Source organism: Dasypus novemcinctus, chromosome 3 (assembly GCF_030445035.2).
Source record: "Dasypus novemcinctus isolate mDasNov1 chromosome 3, mDasNov1.1.hap2, whole genome shotgun sequence".
Classification (NCBI taxonomy): Eukaryota; Metazoa; Chordata; class Mammalia; order Cingulata; family Dasypodidae; genus Dasypus; species Dasypus novemcinctus.
This window is the reverse complement of record NC_080675.1, coordinates 169673512-169694535: the sequence shown is the minus strand read 5'-3', so window position 1 is coordinate 169694535 and position 21024 is coordinate 169673512. Positions and strand designations below refer to the sequence as shown.

The 21024-nt window shown below is 50.0% G+C and overlaps 1 protein-coding gene across 2 annotated transcripts in view; it reads left to right on the top strand.

The window, feature by feature from the left end:
* Positions 1-21024, top strand: part of NTRK3 (neurotrophic receptor tyrosine kinase 3) — a 371583-nt gene that overhangs the window by 128586 nt on the left and 221973 nt on the right. For both annotated transcript variants that reach the window (XM_004467918.5, XM_023591542.3), the window contains exons 10-11: positions 374-438; positions 1176-1278. In XM_004467918.5, the coding sequence (XP_004467975.2) occupies positions 374-438; positions 1176-1278 (168 nt within the window). The remainder of the gene's footprint in view (positions 1-373; positions 439-1175; positions 1279-21024) is intronic.

Below are 21024 nucleotides of genomic sequence, written 5' to 3'. Positions count from 1 at the left end.
AGGGTGTCAGCGGCAGCTGCAGGTGCTGACAAAATGTGCCTAATGCAGACCCTGGGCAGCCTGCCACACCCTTTTCCTCCTTCCGAGCCAACAGCTCCTGGCCCGCGGGGGCCTGGGGTCCATGAATTCCTCTGGGGTGGTGATAGGAGGATGGCTGTGAAGATCCTTTATTCCCCATGGACCAGCCAGCCAGAGGGGCAGGGGGCTGGTGTCTGGGGGCACAGGCCAAGCCGGGAGAGGGCAGCACATGGGCGCCCGGCCTGGGGAGCTCCCTCTCCTGCCCTCGATGGCGCTGGGAGCTGGGCGGGGTCTGGGCATGAGCCTGGCATGGCCAGCGCTAACCCACCTTCCTCCTTTTGTGTTTGGTTTACAGTATACGATGTGAGCCCCACACCTCCTATCACTGTGACCCACAAACCAGAGGAAGACACTTTCGGGGTGAGTCATTTCTTGGTCAAGAGGGGGCTGTTGACTGGGGCGGTGTTTTCAGGTTTCATTTTAGCTGTTAACTTTTTCCAAATATTGTCTTCCTTGGACCCGTAGTGTATATGACAGCAAAAAGCCATGATAAATGGCCTCCTTTCAGGCAGTTTAAAGCTTTCCTTGTTTGAGAGAGAATAGTTCATTGTTTGAGGATGTCTTTGAGGATCTGCTCAGAGCTCGAGGGTTCGGAAGAAAAGAGTGTGAAAATTCCCATTCTCTTAGGAGCCCACTTCTACAAAAGTCCCATCTGCCCAGGGCATCTCCTGGGGTAGATTTTCAAGCTGCTAGTCTCTACTTCTCTCTCAGAGCCTGAGATTTCCCTGGAACAGAGAGGAAATGACTGGTTTTAGTGTTCAGATCTCTTAGAACCTCCTGGATGAAAATATAAAGAGTGTCAAGGTGAAGATGCAGAATGTGCTTGCTAATTAAAACAACAGCAAACAAATGCAAGGCTTGCTCTTGTCTGCGATTAGACAGCTTCAGAACATTCATTCATGGAACTTGTTCCCATCAAGCTGAGTAATTTTTATTTTAAAAATGTTCTTAGGGTCTCACGAATCACTTCTAAAAGCTTTTCCTCAGTTGCAAAGTTCTGAGAGGGCCACAGCTGCTCCTGCAATAGCGCTGTCCTCCTTGTGGCCCCATCTTCTCTGCGACTGTCCCCTGACCCCTGTTTTTTTGGCTCCTCCTAGGTATCCATAGCAGTCGGACTTGCTGCTTTCGCCTGTGTCCTGTTGGTGGTTCTGTTTATCATGATCAACAAGTATGGCCGACGATCCAAATTTGGAATGAAAGGTAAAGTGGGATTTTCATTCATGAAGGTGGGTGGTGGGTGGGGTGGGAATGGAGGGCATGGATCCTTTTGCTTCTGTTGTCTCTGAAGGGCTTCTGGTCATGGGTCTAAGTGGTCCTGGTGGGGACTGCTGTTATGGGTCATAGGTAATTGTGGATCCAAGGTCCTTGTGGGATCTGTGGGGATCAAATGGTGGGCCACCTGGTTTGCTGTGACTGTGAATAGACATTGTTTAAGCAGTAAAGCTAATTTGGGAGGGAAGATAGATTTCGGGGCAGATGAAGAAGGTGCATATTTCTTTTCATTATTGATAGGTAAAGTGACTCCTTGTTTGAGCAATTTGGTTCTTCTCTTGTCCGCACCCATCCTTGAAGAGCTGATGACAAGGTTTTGGTAGGGCTAGATGTGGGGTGGTGGACTCCGGCCCTGAAAAGCTGCCCATGCAGTGGTATCTCAGCACGTAACTCTGCAGAGAGTCCCAGGATGGATGCCAAGAGAAACATGACTGCTAAATCTGCTGGCCAGCTTCCATGACACAGGCACTGAACCCCATTAGGGGTGGCTGTCCGCCAGGGCTCGGGTAAGGGGCTGGCATGAAAGGGGTTAACATGGTGCATTAACCTCCACCTGTCTGGTCACAGGGATTGATTTGACTAAATGGTTCGAGAGAGGCTGGATCCCACTTCCAAAACAGAAACTTTGAACTTCAAGATAGACTCCCAGATGGGATTCCCATTCATGGTGGACACTGGGTATGGGGCAGGGAGGGGAGGAGTGACGAAAGATGGACCATCAGGTTGCTGAGCCAGGATTCGTATTTTCTCATGAGCTTATGGAATCTAGAAGGATGGATTTCTTTGTACCTGGGCTATCACTGTGGCGGTGGTTTGACCTGGGGCCCAGGGACTAAAGGAGCGTCCAGTGATTTCCTGCACTTACATGCAAGGGTTAGAGTGTTTGTTCATGGCAAGGGGGAAGGGGTCCCCAAACTAGCCCATGACTTTTATTATATCTTCAAAAATATTGTGACTTCCCCCAAGAGTTCAGAACACTGATAGGCAGCAAGAGATATCCAGAGAGCACTAGAAGGACAGAAAATATCGGGACAGACAGACAGCTTCTGCACCTTCTTTCTGGGTTTGATTAATCTGAACAAGTCACACTGAGGCAAGCCAGGGTTACTTGAATCACATGGAAAATTTTGGCCAAGAGAAATACATAAGTAGGCACATTATACAGAGGGGATAGAGGCTCGTCCCTAGGCCGATGAGTTAAACAAGATCAGAGCACTCTTGGGCATGTTTTATCTGCTGTCACTCACCATGTGCCAAACAGGGCTTTGCGGGATTAGAAGAGGAGACCGCCAGGTGGTTGAGCGCAGAGGCATGGGCAGCTGTCAGAGCCTTGGATCTTAGGACGGCCCCTCGGGCTCCTGGCATTGAGAACTGGCACCATGGCCAGTGCGGTTCTCCTTCTTAGCCGTTCCTCCTTCCTCCTGAGCAAACACCAGGGCCTTGAAGGGAGGGAAGAGCAGGGCATCATGTCCCGCCCCTGGGAAGGTGCACCACCAAGTGAGGCCCTGTGGCCTGCCTGGCAGGGCTGTGAGAGCAGATTTTTCCTATTAGTTGTCATGCAGTTTCTGGAATGGCATGTCCCAGTGTTGGACGGATTAGGCAGCCCCCAGGGTGGCGCGTCCCCTCTGTTGCCCTCAGAGCCTGTCCCGGCCTCTGCTCCCTCTCCCAGGTTCACCTGTCTTCCTTGGTCCTGGCTGACCCAGGAATGCACCTGTACGTGGGTGGACATGAAATGCCCTCTGCTCTGAAGTTGGGCAACTTAAGGCAGGCTAGTGTTAGAGGCGAGATGGAACCACGCGGCCAGGGCTGGCCGTGTCTAGAATTAAGCCTGGCTCTCTGGGATGTTGATTAAGGTGGACTGTGTGTAGGTCTCACCGTAGGATGAATATGCGAGTGGCCCGTGCTGTGCACAGCCTCTGTCTTTGGCTGCTGGGCATCCCAGTTCAGGATGAAGAGCGAAGGCGCGGGTACCACAGGGGCCCCAGTTCTGACTTCAGCGAACCTCTGCGTCTTCGCGTCCGCTCTGTCCCCAGCTCTGAATGTCCACATCTAGGTTGGAATCTGTGATGCCACTAATTGCTCTTTGGCTTCAGGAGAGTTACTTCTCTTTGAGGGCTTTTGCTACCCCGTCATCAGAACGGGGATGCTACTGCCCGCCTCCCTGGGTTTCCGTGAGTATTGGGATCGGTGTGGAATGAGCGTGCAGAGGGGGCTCTATGGGTGTTGGTTTCCACCGCCTTGCCTCACCCACAAGCCTTTCCAGCTCCTTTTATTGTCCTGTGAAAGGCCTCTGCCCTCCCTCCACCCCCACAAGAGTAAGTCATGCCTTCTCTTGTCCCACGCAGTCTTTTGTAAAAATGCTTTTCTTGTACCACTTTTCCCAGCGTGTTGTAATTATTTTGCTCACACATCATGAGTGTCTGTGGCAGAAACCATGTGGCACTCGCCTTGGTCTACCCGGATCTCAGCACGGTGCTTGACAAATGCTTGTTGAAATGTACAAATGAATGTTGTTGACATGTACAAATGAATGCATTTATTTGTAATCATAGAAAGAGCACAGCTCGTAAAGCAGTGAGCTGATTAGAGCTCACTTGGACAACCTAGAGAAGGGCGTACGATGTCTGGGTGGTGCCAGAAGAGGGGAGGTGATAGGGAACCTCAAAAATATTTCCCCACCATCCACGTCTGAGGGCCTGTGAGGTGGAGGATGAGAACCTCGTAATAGGAACTTTTCCTCCTTCCGAGAAAGGAAAAATACAGAAAAATTGCAAAGAGTAATGTACCAAACACCCCTCTTCCCAGCACCCAGAATATGAATGTTTTATATTTGCCTCTAATATTTTATTCCTAGAACAAATGAAGCATTACAGGTAAAACTAAAACTACTTTAACTGTCGCCTCTGGCCCTGTTCCCACCCCCCTTCACCGCAGGCAGCCATTGGCTGGCATTCAGGTGGTTCTACCAGTTTGTTTACTAATTTTTGTCTCTCTCCCTGTATCTCCACTTTTCTGTGTCTCTCGTCACTCTGTGCTCACCTCCCTCCTAACCAAACTCATGCCCCGCGGGCTGCCAGATAACACCTTCTTCCACCACGTGGCCATGCTAGTGGCCAAGGCTGCAAACCAGTTCATTTTTATACTGATACCTGTATAGCAATGCGTACATATGTCCATGCATGTATTTATGTATGCGTTTACAAAACACAACATTGCGTTGTGTATTTTAATGTATGTAAATATTTATACTCTAAGTATCCTTCTGCATTTTGCCTTATTTACTTGAAACGTGTTAGAGAGCCAATCGTGTTGGCATATTTAGGAATTCCTTTGGACTCCCGTTGATGGGGGATGAATTTGTTAATTGGGTCTTCTAGGAACTACCTGAAAATGCACCATCTCAGAGTCGACTTTTATCAGCTGCCATCTTGTTGATTGAAATTTTGACTTGGGAAGTGGTCACTTTAGGATGGTGCCACAAAGATTTTACTCTGGGGCTGACCACACAGGGGCTTTCTTTTCACAGTTGACGAAGCTCAATGCCTACGAGGGGCAGGGACGATACTGAAGGTATTGGATAGCCAGGGCTCCCACCCTCCAGGACACGCGTGCCAGCCCTCCTGCTGGAGTAGGGCCCTGGAGGCTCCCCACTGTGCTGGGTGTCAGCTCTTTGCTTGCTGGACCAGGCGGTGGCCAGGTTGGAAGGTAGAAACTTGTGAGGCCCAGGGCACTGGTGACTGCTGACTAGGAGGTATGGAGGCACAGAGGTATTTCAGTGCTTGTTTTTTTTTAAGGAGGTACCAGAGATTGAACCTGGGACCTCATATATGCGAAGAAGGCACTCAGCCACTGAGGTACATCTCCTCCCCTATTGCAGTATTTGAACGTCAACTCTATTGTGCCAGCCCTTCCTGGGCCTGGAAGTCAGAGGTTCAGACTTTACGCTGAGCTCGTCTTCACAAACTATTTTTAAATGAGGTGTCAGTGACCTTCTCAGACCCTCCTGCATCAGTACTTACAGATGAAGAAATAGAGGGAAGCCCGGAGAAGGAAGTGGTGTGCCTCAGTTTCCCTGTCTGGCTAGGCAGAGTCGGGTTTAGACCCTGGACCTGGCAGTCTTACCTTTTTTCCACGGCAGCACAGAGACCTGCCTTTCCTTCATCTTGGCTGCCCCACGACAGATTTTCATAGTGGTCCTGCCGTCTTCCTTTCCCTGGGTGCTAGAACGCTAACAAGAAGAGAGATACTAGCGTGTTTTACAAATAGGAAAGGCACCCTGTAGTTCTCATAGAAGGAGAATTCCATGTTTGTTTAATGGGGAGACAAAAGAAAGTGTGGGGATTTTTGCAGCCTCTGAAAAGGGTGCCCATGATCTGCTTTTTCCCCCCATGAACAGCTCGGCCAAGGTGTCCTATCTTTAAATACTTCTGGATCAGGGACACTGTGAGAGCTGGCTTCATGCTCCTTGGCTCCTTACTCCCACCAGGGAAACAGAATAAAATAAAGTTTAATGGAGCTGAAAGGGACCTTCGGCTTATTAGGCCAAATCCCCATTTTCCAGATAAGGAAAGCGAGACCCAAAGGAATGGAGCGAAGTGCCCAAGCACACAGCTAGGGGAACTCTCCTTGTCCTGCTTCCCTGCGTTCCTGCTCAGTGCAGAGAGCTTCGGAGGGTCTGGGGCGACGGTAAATAAATCAGCCCGATTCTTCCACTGCTCTGTCTAATTCTACTTGAACACTGTCCTCCTTGTACAGGGGCTTGCAAAAATGCCTTTTTATTTTTATTTATTTTTTTATTTCTCCCTCCTCCCCCCCACCCCAGTTGTCTGCTCTCTTTAGCCATTCACTGTGTGTTCTTCTGTGATTGCTTCTATCCTTATCAGCGGCACGGGAATCTGTGTTTCTTTTGTTGCATCATCTTGCTGTGTCAGCTCTCCATGTGTGTGGCACCATTCTTGGGCAGACTGCACTTTCTTTCATGCTGGGTGGCTCTCCTTACGGGGCGTACTCCTTGCGCGTGGGGCTCCCCTACGCAGGGACACCCCTGTGTGGCAGGGCACTCCTTGCGCGCATCAGCACTGCGAAAACATGCCTTTTTATTAATCTACTTTTTAAACCTGGGACGTGCCTGGCCTCCGGGAATGATGGGAGCTGACCATGGACTCTCACCTTTGCTCCCCAGGCTAAGAGGACATCCTTCATTTCTTTCTGGATGTACTGGAGACCGCAGGGCAGGGCAGGGCTGCAGAAGCCAGAAGGCTGGGGAGTCAAGAACGGCCGCTTGGGCTTCTGGCAGTGACCCTTCACCAACCGTTTGCTTTTTGAAAAGTTCTAGTGGTTGGATGTGAGCTGATGCCCCTAGTGGGGCTATGGGTGGGCATTCCCAGAACCGTTCCATTGTAAAGTAGTCCTGGTTCATGGGCACGTCAAGTCAATTGGCTGCCTGTTTCATTATGGTTGGGGGTGATTAACATTTTTCCCCACAAATGCTGGTAACTGTCCTCTGAGTGGATTATAGAATGAAGCCAGAGTCTTGATTCGGAGGGACTGGATCCTGCCAAAAGATCCCAGGGGTCGTTGCCTGCATGGAATGGGCTGTGGCCCCCCTGGTTTACCTGCTTGGTTGCCCTTAGAAATGCTCTTATTTGACGTCTGTGTATCAGGGGATCAGAAGCCAAGAGCAAGGCAAGTCAGAAATGAAACTGGCGAAAGGACTTGGGTTTCCTGCCTTTTAAAAATGATCTGTCCCTTCTCCCTTTTAGCCTGTTTTCCCCTTTTTTCCTTGAATTCTTTTTCTATTTCCCCCTCTGAATCGAGGTATGCACGGAGGAAGGCACCTGGGAGCTCCGCAGGGACCCCGTGCTTGGGATTCCTTGCCTGGGATGCCAGTGTGCGATGCCTCTCTGAACTGACCGCTGACGGTGGCTTCTGGCTTCCCTTCCTATTTTATTATCCTAAGTGCCTCGTGTACACCCAACAAACGTTCACACGCCCTTCCCCTTTTTGCAGCCACTTTGACTACCCCAAAGAACAATCCTAGCCTTTGGCCAAGTTAAATAGGTTAAGTTCGTGGTGGGGCCACAGGTGGGACATAGACGAATTGCAGCCTGGAGCCCTCTGCTTCGGTCCTTCTGCTTTGGACTTGACTGAGAATCTCTGACTGCAGATGAAGCCCCGCCCCCGTGGGGACTGAGTTCTAGAACGGGGTGCCATGGAGCTTTGAGAAGAAGGCTTGGAAGGTCGTGTTTTTTTTCTGGCATGCCGCTGCTGCCCTCTCCTCCGTGGAAGCCACGTGTAGGGAATTCACATAGACGTCCCTGTATTGTCACTGCTGGTATGGGAAGACTGGGCATCCCTTGCTCCCATCCTCATTTGTCACCGTCAAGGTTCTGGGCAGCTGACCGTTTTCCAGGATTGTTTCTTCTGTTCAAAGGGAAATACCTGGAAGCCGAGTCTAATAGAAAATGTTTTTCCTCTGCGGCTACCTGCTGGCTGGCTGTTCTTGGCAGGTGCCCGTCTCCCGTTCAGCAGGGCCAGGGGTGGCCCCGGGCTTGGCTCTCTGGCCAGAGCCTTCACCTCTGATTCATTTACCTTTGGCAGTGGAATACACTTCTTACTAGTCCCCGGTGTTGATACTGGTTCCCACAGAGTGAGAGGCTCTTCATTACCTTAGTTTAGAGGATCTCACCCTTTTGTCCACTGCTGGTTATGGGACAGATGGCAGTCACATGCCTTACATGCACCTGTGGGTGTACCAGGGTTGGGGACCAGCCCTGGCCCTCACAGTCATTTCACAGCTGTGTAATGTGTTGGAAGACGAGTTAGCAAAAGGGATTTCTAATATGAGGAGTACCTTCACTTTCATACTAGTTTTTACTTTGAAAAAATCACAGAAGTTAGCATTTTATTATTTATCTAAAGGCTGGTGACAGACGTCCTCACTGATCCCGACATCCCACTGCCTCGAGGTGCCAGGATGGGACACCCAGAGGAGAGGGGTTGGCCAACCTGGACTTCTCGTAGTGCTCCTTTTCCAAGATGCTTTTCGTCCCGTGAAGTCAAGTTGCAGAAACCGCTCCATTAGAGTCCCCACCTCGCTTCTCCTGGCAAGTCCTTTCCTTCCGTTCCTCTTCTCCCTTGGGTCCCAGTGAGTTTTGCTTGCTCAGAGGAGGCGCAGCCGCAGACCTTGCCTCATGAGAAACTTCGGTGTGGCTTCAGTGCTCACGGTCGGTGTTTAAGTGTCCTGTTTTCCTGTGAGCTCTTCAGAGGGCTTCAGGTGGACAGAGAGCAGCCTAGGAAATCACAGGCGGCAAAGCAGAGTGAGCAAAATAGTTGTTCACTGGGATACATGTGTTTGGATTAGAGGAGAAGAACCATATAGTGAAAACAACGGTGAACAAGCCAGCTGCTGCAAATCCCTGGGCCTGTTCCTTCTCCGCATTCGCTCATCCCGGGGAGATGCTGGGTGGGGGTGGTCGGAGTGGGGGGCACTGCAGGAGGGAGGATGGCATCCTGTGTCCTGCAGCAGCTCCAGTCACTGGGCTGGCTGGGAGCTTCCAGGGGATGGAGGAGTGTCGTTGGGTGGCCTGTCCCTTGCTCCTGTGCTTAGAAACATCAGTAACGCCCCCTCTTCCTCCCTTCCTTGCTCTGGAGTAGCTCTGGTGTGCACCCCTCTTCTCTTCTATGAACTCTGCTGCCACAAGGCATCTCCCCGGGAGGTGGCCCCAGTCCTCCAACCAGCTTCCTCCTGACAGGCCAGTGCAAACTCCAAAATGCACCATATTAAGCACTTCAGGACAGCTACAGCAGGCTGTGGAGTCCCCAGTACGGGCCCTCTGTGACTGCATAGGCTGTGCACCCTGCTCTCTGAATACAGTCAAGGTGGTTTTGGATCCTAGCTCCCTTACGTTTTCCTGGGTGGTGATGATATTATACTTCTAAGCAAAAATATTTCTGTGCTTACTTTTTTCAATAGAAGCTGGAATTTGGGGTAAAGGCAAGAATATCAACTGGTTGTCCCCCTCTGATCATAGTTGGGGAAGGAAGAGAGTGGGAGACTATGAACATTTATTGTGTGCCTACTGTGTACCAGATGCCTAGCACAGCCTATAATCGTCAGTTTTCCTAGGCGGCTATTATCTGCATTTTGAAGCTCAGGCAGCTGCTCAGCGTGGCTGACTTGCTCAAGGTCATGGAGGGAGCGGGGCATATGGGAATCCTCTATATATTTTATGTAACATTTATGTAAACTAAAGTTTCTTTAAAATAAAATTCAAAACAGCAACAGCAGGGTTTAAACCAGGTCTCTCTAAATCAGTGACTCTCAATCTTAGCTGCACCTTCCAATCACCCAGTGAAACTCTGTAAACCCCAAAGTCCAGGCCCCACCCTGGACCAGTTAAATGAGACTGTCTAGAAGTGACCGCAGACATGGGCATGCTTTTGTAGTGCCCCGGGGGATTCCAATATGCAGGCAAAGTTGAGAGTCAAGGGTCTGATCTAAGATGTCACCTGCATAAGTAACTTGTTCCCTGGATCTTTCCAGTGCAGCTGGTTATTACCCCGGACGACAGTCTGCAGACCAGCTGATCACCATGGGAGCTTGTTAAGGAGGCACATAGATACCTGGGCTCACCTCCACCCCTGAATAAGACCCTTATGAATCACACACTCTTTCCAGGTTATTCTGATGGTCACGAAATTTTGGGAACTGATGTCTTTTACCTGTATGGAAGCAACATTTGATAATATGGCCATTGCTGCTCAGCCTTCAGTGTGCATAGGAGTCACCTGGGGATCTTGTGAAATGTAGCTTCTGACCCAGCAGGCCTGGAGGGGGGGCTGCAAGGCAGCATTTCTAACCAGCTTCCAGAGAATTCTGCTCCATGGTGGTGCTTCTAGTCACAAGGGACTAAGCCACTGGTGGAACCCTCAGGCCTGCAACCTGGGGCCTTATGTCACCTCTCTGCTTTCCAATTCTTCCATTAGCATAATTAACCTGCCTCAGAGACTCATGGGTTGGAATATTGTGACTGTGAGTGTGCAAACTATAACCGTTACTTCTAAGGGGATTGGCTTCTACCCTCTTCTTTCCTAAAGCAGTTTCTTTAGTGGCTTCCTTGGTTCAAACCAGTTGACCTCTGTGACCATTTCGAAGTCAGTCAACACTAACATCCCATCAAAGAGCCGCTAGCAGTCAGGGGTGGGCTGGCCTTTCCAGCCCAGAGTTCCTTGTGTTGCTGGGGCTGGCTTTCCTCTCCCTTTCTAGAACCTTCCGTGTCCTTTTTGCTCTCCCTCCCACGGCTGATCTTGGAGTTAGTGGTGGGTGCTGAGGAAACTGAAGAAGCTCGGGCAGGGTGGCCCTGGGGACATCAGGGCTTCTGTTGGTGGAGGAAGCCCAAGGATTAATTGGGGGCCGCCCAGCCTGCCCCCAGACCCCGGAGATGGGGCCCTCAGTGGCCGCGACCCCACTCTTCCCAGCCCTGCTGCCCCACCATTCTTTGCGCTGGAATCCTGCCCTGCCCTCCAACTTACCGTGTAATAAGAATTGCATAGTTGGCCCAGGACTGGAGCAGTTTCTTTATCCGTCCTGGAAATGCCAAGTCTTTCTACCTGACAGGCGTTCTTTTTGAGTTCAAAGGGGCCTCTGTGCTGTCGTGGAAGTGCAAACCCACTCCACGTGGGGGGAGAAGAAGGCCAGCGTCTGTCTGTCTGCCAGCAGGCCTCGGCATGGAGCCCCGAGGGGGGTGCCTGGCACCCCACCCCCCTTTGGGTGGCTCTAGGAACTGCCTTTCAAAGTGGATCTTTCCAAAGTTAATTGAATTCAGTGGTTGGCCTTGGCCCAGTGGAGGCGGTGCAGAGGGACACCCCGTTGTTGGACAAGCTGGTGGCCTGGCCCGCCTTTGTTAGCCGTTACGTGCAGGTTGGGCTCCGACAGCACCAGCCCCTGTGCTCGTTTTGCAGGGGGTCAGTTTAGCCTGATTGCAGCCTCCTGAGAGGTGCTATCAGAAATCAGAGGCCATCGAGGGAATGGGACAATGGACATTTGTGTTGGCTGTCGCTGTGTGTGTGGACTGGGGCAGCCTTTCTGGAAGGTGGTTGGGCAATTCGTATGAAAAGCCTAAAATCATGAAAACCCATGTTCCAGTCACTCTGCTTCTAAGAAATGAACTTCTGGTCATAATCGCAAGTAGGTAGGCCTATTTATGTTCGTCCTAATGTGTCTTTCAGAGTAAACTTGAAAAACTAAGAATTACTTAAGTATCTAACAAAGAAAGGTTAGTTAAGTCCATCGTGGTCCATTCAGATGAGGCAGACACTACAAATGACAATTTTTAAAGAGTTTAGTATGTCCCAGAGGATGTATATAATGGCAAGAATGCCTAATAGTATAAAAATACAACAGTGAAAAGTTAGCTTCAGTCTCCCCTCATTCCTGCTGCTAAACCACTCTAAAGTTTTTCGCATATCCTTTCAGAGTTGGTCAGAGCTTATTCAAGGATATATGGATCCCATTGCCTCCCCACTGGTGAGAGCTTATATTCACATTGTTCAGCACCACATTATTTGCACTAACAATCTGTGAGATTGCTTTGTATCCACTCACAGAGATCTGCTGCTTTTTTTTTCCCAATCACATAACAAGAATGTGATTTTAGAGCAATACTTACTGATTGGTGAAAATGTTTACAATATCTTTCCAAATGAGAAAGGACATTAGTTTCTCTTATGCCTTCCCCCCTTTTTTTGGGGGAGGGTCAAATAAAAATATATTTTCCTACCTATTACTAAGGAGAATATTAGGGCTCTATTGAATTACAGGCCACAGTGAAACAGCAGTGATCTTTGGGTGGTGGGATGATGGGTACTTTTAATTTTATCCTTTGCCATCTTTTTTCTTTTGTTTTCCAAGTTTTCTGCACTGAGCCTTAAAACAAAGCAAACCCCACCTGAGGGCCACGGGGCCATCGGGGCTCCTGGGGACCACAGAACCCACTCCCTCCTGGGCCCACGGTGCTGACCCAGTGGACAGGCCTGGCTCTGCGGCTCGAAGGATTGCTGCCTGCAGAGGCCAGGGTTTCTCACCATCCATCCTCGGGCCCCTGCTTCTGCAGCATTGGTTGGGGGCATGGGGTGCTGATTAAAATGCAGGTTTCTGGGCCACATCTTCTAAATCAGATACTCTGAGGGTAGGCCTGGCAACTTCCATGCTTACAAATCACCCAAGGTGATTTTGATGCTCCCTAACATTTGAGCAATTTTGGTGTAGGTGAGGAATTGGCAGACGTTTTCTGTAAAGGGCCAGATAATTTGGGTGGGCCATACCATCTTCTCTGTCATCACTACTCAACTTGGCCCTTGTAGTATGAAAACAGATCTGTGAACAAATGTGCATGGCTCCATCCCCGTAAAACGTTGTGTAGAAAAGCAGGCAGCCACCTGCTTTGGCCTGTGGGCTTTAGTTTCAGACCCCTGGTGTCAACTGACCAGTACCCTAAAAATCTCATCAGAAGATGGAGGACGTGCCAAGAGTTCCTTCCATGGAAAGAAGCCAGTTATATTATAAATCATTTATTGAGGGCTTATTACATTCAAGGTACTTTTCAGACATACATGGAACCTTAAAAGAACCCCGCACAGTAGCTATTATCTGCATTATACTGACAAGGCAACTGAAAGAGGCTCATTAATTAAAGGTCTCGTGGTCAGTAAGGACAGGTCTGCCTGAATCCAAGCTGGGAGGAAAGTTGTGTTGCTACAGTCTTGTTTTTCTCTGGCCTTTGGAAAAGAAGGATTTCGAAATCTGGACCCAGATTATCAGGAGCCCACAAATCCCTAGCTAAGCAGAAATAGCCACAGCTGTGCACGTGGGGGTGGCGCAAGGACTGGGATCTCTTTGCACCCCACCCTGTCCCCTCGGCCAAGAGGGATTCCAAGTGGCCTTGGGGTCTGCCGCATCCTCTGGGGAAAGCGCAAGCTGAGGTGGCAGAATTCAGTTCTTTGAAGTGGCCCAGAGAGCGCCATTGCCATGGAAACAGCTGTGTGTGTGTGTGTGTATGTGTGTGTGTGTTTGTGCAGGCGTGTGTGACTCTCCCCCACCCCCAGAATCCATGACATGGTAGGTGTTCAAGCAAAAGTTAGCTGGTGGTATTATTATTTCCATGCTTATGACAATCAGGAATTCTTACCATGGTCCTCTGATGTCGACGCTGTCATCCCAGTTTTTACAGGTGGGAAAACTACGATTCCGAGAAATCTGTCTGACTCCCAAAACGTGTGCTTCTAGCCATTTTCATGAATTTTGAAGTCATAATATAAAGAGACGCAGAGCTGCTGAAGACCCTTGACAGATTATTCTTTTTATTTATTTATTTTTAAAATTTTAATTTTTAAAAAAGATACATAGATTACAGAAATGTTACCTAAAAAATATAGGGGATTCCCACATGCCCTGCTCCCCACACCTCCCACACTTTCCCACATTAACAGCATCCCTCATTAGTGTGGTATATTCATTGCAATTGATGAACGCAGTTTGGAGCATTGCCACTAAGCATGGATTATAGTTTACATTGTAGTTTACACTCTCTCCCACCCAATTCTGTAGGTTATGGCAGGACATATAACGGCCTGTATTTGTCATTGCAGTGTCATTCAGGACAATCCCCAAGTCAATGCCCCTGCATTACACCTGTTTTTCCCTCTCCCTGCCCTTAGAACCTCCAGTGGCCACTGCCTCCACATCAATGATAGAATTTTTTCCATTGCTAGAATCACAAGTCTATAGTAGAATAACAGTAAGTCTATGTTAGTCCATAGCTTATTCCCCAATCATTCTGGGACGGTAATGTCTACTCTACCTGTAATTGAGAGGGGGCTTCGATCCCATAGGGCTGATGGGATGAGGCTCTTCCGCTTGCAGTTGTAGACTTTCAGTTCCTTGGCATGGTGGTTGTCCATTATCACCTCCTTGTTGGTTGTCCTGGGTGAGACCAATGAACTGGAGTGTAGGTGTTGCAACTCTGTTGAGATTCAGGCCCAGCTGGTACATGGACAGCCCAAAGAGTTAACTCTCTTAGACATACACTTACCAGCCCTAATACTTTAATAATTAGAGGTTCAAATAGAAGGATAGAAGAGCCATGTGTAGGTAAACCCCAACAGAGTCCAACTCCCTTGACAGATTATTCTTTATTTCCTTCACCACCACCAAGCAGGCTTCCTGCCTGCTCACCAGTCGGTGGCAAACACCCTAAAGCTAACAGCGCACTCTTTCCTCTTTCTGGTTAGTACGCTGCTCAGCCTGCCTCAGAGTCAGGCCCATGCAGGCTTGGTGGCCCCCATCTGGCCCTTTAATCCTTGCCCCTGTCTGCTCTCTCCTCCTCTGTCTCTCCCAAGTCCCCAAGTCCCCCTGGGAACTCCCTCTTCATGCCCCGGCAGAGACTGCAGCTCCAGATTCCTCCTGAAGTCCCGAGCTCCCTACCTTGGGAAGGCTTGGCCCACGTCCAAAGCGGGAGGAGGCAGGGGAAAGTGAGCAGCTTCCAAGGACGCTGCGGGCCCCCGTGCCCCGCCGGCTCACCTGCATCGCGGTGAAGGTCCCAGCGCCCCGCCTCGGCATGCTGACAACGCTTGCCACACCCGCAGGCCCTCGGCCCCTTGGGGGCTTTCTCCACCCTGCAGTCCAGTGTCGCAGGCAGAGTTTTGAAATGAAACACAGTTGCCTCCCGCTTCCTGCCCCAGCTCCGGACATCCCTGCTTCCCCTGCTCTTAGGAGGGGTGCCAGCACCCCTGACCTGCGGTGCTCTGGCCCCTGCTGCCCCCCTAAAGGATTTTCACCCCAGCCACGGGAGCCTTTCCCCTGCTTCTCCAGCGTACCGTGCTCCCCAAGACTGCGGGGCTTCTGACCAGCTCCCAGCCTCCGGCTCCTTCTTGGCTTGCCGAGTCGGCCTGCCCTGCGCACCCCTCGCCTTCAGGACATCATGGTCTTCCTCCTGCGGTGACGACAGGAGTATTTGCTAAAGTTCGCCCCTCTGGGAGACTGGCCGTGTCGCGCCTGCTCTCCACAGCATCGCTGAGGTGGCAGAGCGGCTAAGAAGCTGGGAGCCTCGCTGCCTTCTGGGTACCTGGGGCTTGGCACCCAAAGGGCTGCAGCGTGAGACTGGCCCCCGCCCCCCAGCACCTCCGGTTTTGTTACTACTGTGTTGGGACAGAGGCTCAGGACATTTCCTTTTGGTGCCTGTTGATTGCTTCCAAGGTGGAGAGAGGTCTAGCGCTCCAGCTCTTCAAAGGCACTGTTTTCCCCTTCCCAGCCCTCACGGAGCCCATGGAGAGGAAGGTTCTAGGGCTGCCCTGCCTTTCCTAGGCCCCACCATGGGTATCTGGTCCTCCTCCCTCAACATCTCTTCCTTTACCCACCACCTTAGGATGATCTGGCCCATCATAGGGCTGCTGCTTCCGTGCCATACGCCTTGTATTTTTCCCACCAACCGTGCTGCTAATGCCCCTTAAAGCCTGGAGGCAGGCAGGCCCGGGGTTGAGGCCCCAGTTCTGCTGTTAGGGGGCTGTGGGACTTACGGTGACTTATGAACCATCTGTGCCTCCATTTCCTCAGCTGACAAATGAGAGGGATAACTCTTACCAGAGAGGGTTTTATGAGAATTAAATGAAATTATGTACTCGAAGCAATTAGCTTAGTCCCTGGCCATGTAGTAATCACTCAATTAATGCGGAGAGGTTAGAAATCATTGTTATTTTTTGCTCCATTCACAGAAGCTGTGAGTAATCCACAGGTCCCATTATGGCAGCATTATGCAGCTTTGGTCTTAAGTTAGTGTCACCTTGGGATGTTTGAAACATTCCAGTGGCTGGGCTGTGCCCATGGCCAATGAAATCAGAATTCAGGCATTGGGATCCAGGCATCAGTCTCTTTTTAAAGCTGCCCAGGTGGTCTCAATGTACAGTGTAGGTTATGAACCTGCACTGTAGCCCCCTCTGCTGCTTTTGAACAGACCGCAGACCCTCGGGAAAGTAGAGGATGGGAGGGATGGGAATGAAGACGCGGTGGGGATAGCGCTCATTTATTTGGCTTCCATGGTCCTGGCTCTTGATCTACATGTCCTCATTTGATTTTTGCTACGAACTTGTGATGCAAGGATTATTGTCCCAGAGTTTTATCTGAGCTTCAGGAAGGAAGGACAAGGTCAGGCATCTAATATGTGGCCCAGTGCGTGCTATTTGCCTTAAGGATAGAGGACTACGACCGGGCAGGAGCATTCCCTCCTTTTTCCTGTCCCTTCCCTCCATCCTTTCCCCACTCTCCTTCAGTGAGGCCACTGGGCACCCAGGTGTGGTTTTCCTCCCCCTTTGCATGTGAGGGCTGGCTGTGACACCTGTTCACCTTCGGTGCTAATGACCCAGCCTGCTCACTGCCCACCAGGGCCCTTGCCAGTGAGCTGCCACCTGCTCGTCTATGCATCTTCCTGCTGTTTGTGTAACAAAGAGGTTCAGGTGCCTGGCAAAGGCTCCCTGTGGACGGGGGTGAGCAGCATTTGCCAACTAGAGATGGAGCGGTGTAGTTGTTCCGTTTGCTATTGCCATCAGTTTCCAGATGCTGTTGGGTTGGGGAAGAGTGAGGGGTGGGGCGGGCACAGAGAGGGAGGCATTTTTTTATTGTCAGACTGCATGGAATTCATCAGTTCAGGGCTTCTCGAGCTTTGCTGTGCATATGCAACTCTAGGGGATCTTTTAACACACAGGTTCTGACACCATAGGTCTAAAGTCTGGGCGAGGGCCTGGTATTCTGCATTTCTTGTAGGCTCCTATGGGAGGCTTATTCTATTGGTCTTCCAACCACACTTGGCTTAGCAAGACTCCAGCTTGCCATGAAACAGGCCCAAGTCTATTTTCTGACCCCTGCCATTTCTATTTTGGGATGCATAATAGAATGGTTGAAAATATGCCTAAGTGAAAGTTTAGAAATCTGGGGTCTAGCCCTGGCTGTAGTCTAATTTATCTTTGGATAGCTTGTAAGCTTCACTTTTCTCCTCCATAAAAGGAGAGATTTGGATGAAGTGGCTTCTAAGTTCCCTTCCAGTTGTGACATTCTATGGACTGGAAGGGAGCACGGAGGGAGGAGGATTGGAGTGCGTGGGAAATGGGAGTCGGGAGGATGTCTACAGCGTCTATTGATGATTCCCTTCAGGGTCACCAAATTTGTATCCCAAGAGGCCTGAGCTCGAGGGACATGTGCAATGCATTTTCTTTTGTGCCGTGTGTCCAAGAGCCCAGGGCAGATGGTGAACTGGTGGCAGGTAGAGACCGGGCTCTTAGTCCTTAACGATTTGTTTGGCTTCTCTGGATGACAAGTGTGTACTTGGGGACATTGGCCATTCTGCAGGTTCCATGGAAGGTCTTCTTTGTGCTGACTTGGGGCTATTACCTGGGGGACACAGACATGAGTAAGGCACATTTTTGTTCTTAATGAGCACAGAGTTTATGAGAACCTGGTTTCAGAACCTGGAGTCTTGCCCTCTTCTTTAACCTGGGATCATCCTACCTGATGCTGTGTGTCCAGCTACTTGGACCTCTGACCACGGGCTGCTGTTAGAGCCCCTGATGCCACGATGGCTGGCCCCATGGACGTGGCTGCCTGCTGCCACGTCTCTAGGGTGTCATTTGCTCTCTGCCTAGGTCGTTCCCCTTGTCTGCTCATGGGATGTTCCCAGGTGCTTGTCCCTCTCTACTTTGTGGATCTGTTGGCGCTCTTGGTCTTCACACTTCCAGTCTGACCTTTCCCACCGCCAGCTGGGGCTCAGGGATGATGTCTTATTTTATTTGGTGAGTTCAGGTCCGACATGATGTGATATTTTCATTTCACTCCCTGCAGAGGCTTCCACACATGGGCGTCCTCCTCCATCCTTCCCAGCTAGACATGTCTGGATATGTCAGGGCTCATGGCCGTGTCGTTGCACCTGCAGGCCTGCAGTGGGCCATGGTGGGGCAGTGAGGCCAGTGGGGGCTTTCAGAGCTGAACTTCTCACTGCCTTTTCTCAGGGTGCCCAGGGAGCTTGGAGACGAGTCGGGTGGGGTCTCTGCTGTGCCTCTGCCCTCCAACCAGACCCACCAAAGCCCTTGAAACCTGTGGATCTCTGTCTTACGTAGCCCCAGGAAGCTGCTTGCCTTCACTTTCATTTTGTGTTTTAAATTTATTTTTATACAAGGAGTATCACTCCATTATAGAAAACTCTAGAAAATACCGAAAAAAAAAAATCATTGGTAATCCTATCGTACAGAGCGATTACACTGTTAGCATGATGCATTGGAATGCATTTATGCAAATTGTATGTGTGCGTATATATATATATATATATATATATATATATACACACACACACACACCTGAGTATCTATAGTCACATCCATAATTTACACATATATTTAAATGAGATGGCCTTGAGCAATCCGTACAGCCTTTATTTTTTTCCCCCACTTAACTATTCCTTAAACATCTTTCCGTACCATTAAACAGGCCCATCTCTTCAGCTTTTCCATTCTCTGCAGAGCCCATCTTTCTTCTTTTTCATGTTGCTTGTGTTTTATACCTCCTCATTTGATTAATTCAAAACTTAATTCATTCGCCTCGAGGATACATGGCAAAGGGTCAAAGGATACCTTCATAAAGTGCAAGCGAGTACAAGGAAGACACGGCCCTGCTTTCTCATCCCCTTGACTGGGCTCAGCCTGCTCTGTGTATGCTTTGGCCTGGTTTGTTCAACTGGAAGCTTCAGGTACCAAAGATGTGGCAGAAGCCGAGCCAACCTGTTCCTGTGGCAGGATCACTCAGCAACTGTGGATCACCTGTGGGGGGCATTTCCAAGGTTCCTCTTGAGGAGAAACCCTGTGGAAGTGGGGATGGACTCAAATGATGACATGTAGTTTTGACAACAAAATCTTATACACCTCCCTGCTCTTCCCCCCGCCCCCAAGAAATCTTCACCGAGTGGGGTGAAGGCAGGGGAAAGCAGTGACTATGGCTACACACCCACGGGTGAGCCTTGCCTTTGAGTCCTAGATTTGCCCCTCTCTTTGGAATTGGGTGAGTCCTTTAAACTCTCCAAAGCTCACTTTTGCCCATCTGCACATATGAATACATTGTGCATCCTTTATAGGGTTTGAGAGAATGAACTGGGATTACATGTGGGAAGGGTGTGGTGAGGTGACTGCCTTGTAGTCAGTGGTCAGAAGGTGGCATATTTTTCGGGCTCTCAGAGGTAGGAGAATAGCAATGCTATTGTTTTGTTTTTGGTGTGTGTATTTCCACTTATGAGATACCTTTCCTTTGATGAATGTAGAATGCTTCATGGAGTTATTTTGGTATAAAGCATAGAGAAAAGATGCAACCCTGCTCTCATTCAATAGATAAACGCAAACCTAAAGGAGAAGATACAGCAGGTCAGGGAGTAGTGGAAAGGGTAGGGGAACAATTGTAAGGAGATGTGGGTTCCCCTCCTGCCTCTCGTGCTGAATGGCTGTATAACCTGGGGCCAGTCACCTCCCCTCTCTGATCCTCTGTTTCCATGACTTAAAATGAGCCAGCTGGTTGAGCTGCCTCATTGTTAAAGTCTCTTTCAACCCCAAATCTCTTTGGCCCTAAGGTGGCAGTGCCCTTCCTTGGATGCTCCCCTCATTCTGGGTGGGTGTTTCTGAGGCATTAATGTGGATGGTCAGGTCAGTGCTCGCTGGTACCTGGGAGGGGCAATTGCCAGATCTTGGCAGTGATAAACAAACGCTGGGGAAGCTGTGATAACAGTCTTATGTCCTCTGCCCCAGTGGAATGTGTGTGCTCTCTCAGTGTAGTTTACTTTGAATTATTTATGAGGATCCTTCATAGATATTTGGGAAGATTAATGAAGCCTCAGTAATCAGAGCCCTTGCACAGCCTTCTCTTGGCAGATGTCCTTTGAGATGTCAGCCCATTCAGAGTGCCAAGACGAGAGAATTTCAGGGCTGTCATCAAGTCCTGTGAGAACCAGCAGAGTTCCACTAGGCTAAGAGGTCCACTAGGCTAAGAGGTACACTGGGCTAAGAGGACGACTAGTTAAGAGGTCCCCTGGGCTAAGAGGTCCATTGGCCTAAGAGGCCCACTGGGCTAAGAGGACCACTGAGCTAAGAGTTCCACTGGGCTAAGAGTACCATTGGGCTAAGAGGTCCATTGGGCTAAGAAGTCCACTAGGCTCAGTGGACTTGCAGAAGCTCCATAAGTGGTCAGTCTTTTAAACTTACAAGGGTGGTGAGGAAAGAATGAGCCCTTTGCTTCTGGCCTCTTAGCCCTCCCCGGTGGATGATCTCGCCCCTGGTTCTCACTGCTGCCGGCTCCAGTGAGGCATTTGCACTGTCTCCTTGAGCTCAGCTGCACAGAGCTGGCCATGGGAAGAGATGGGGAGACTCTGAGGTGCGAGACTCAGGGTGAAGAATAAACCAGGAGAGGACAGTCAGCCAGGCAGTGGGCAGAGACAGACAGACAGACACATGAGTCCTTTTTGAACAACTGAATTTCAGTGCTGAGAGCTGGGAAGTGGTGCCAGCATGAAGCTGTCAAGGGCAACTCACCTAATGTCAAAACATTGTACTAATGACAAAGTGAGAAGCCAGCAGCTGTGATCTTCATCCTCATGA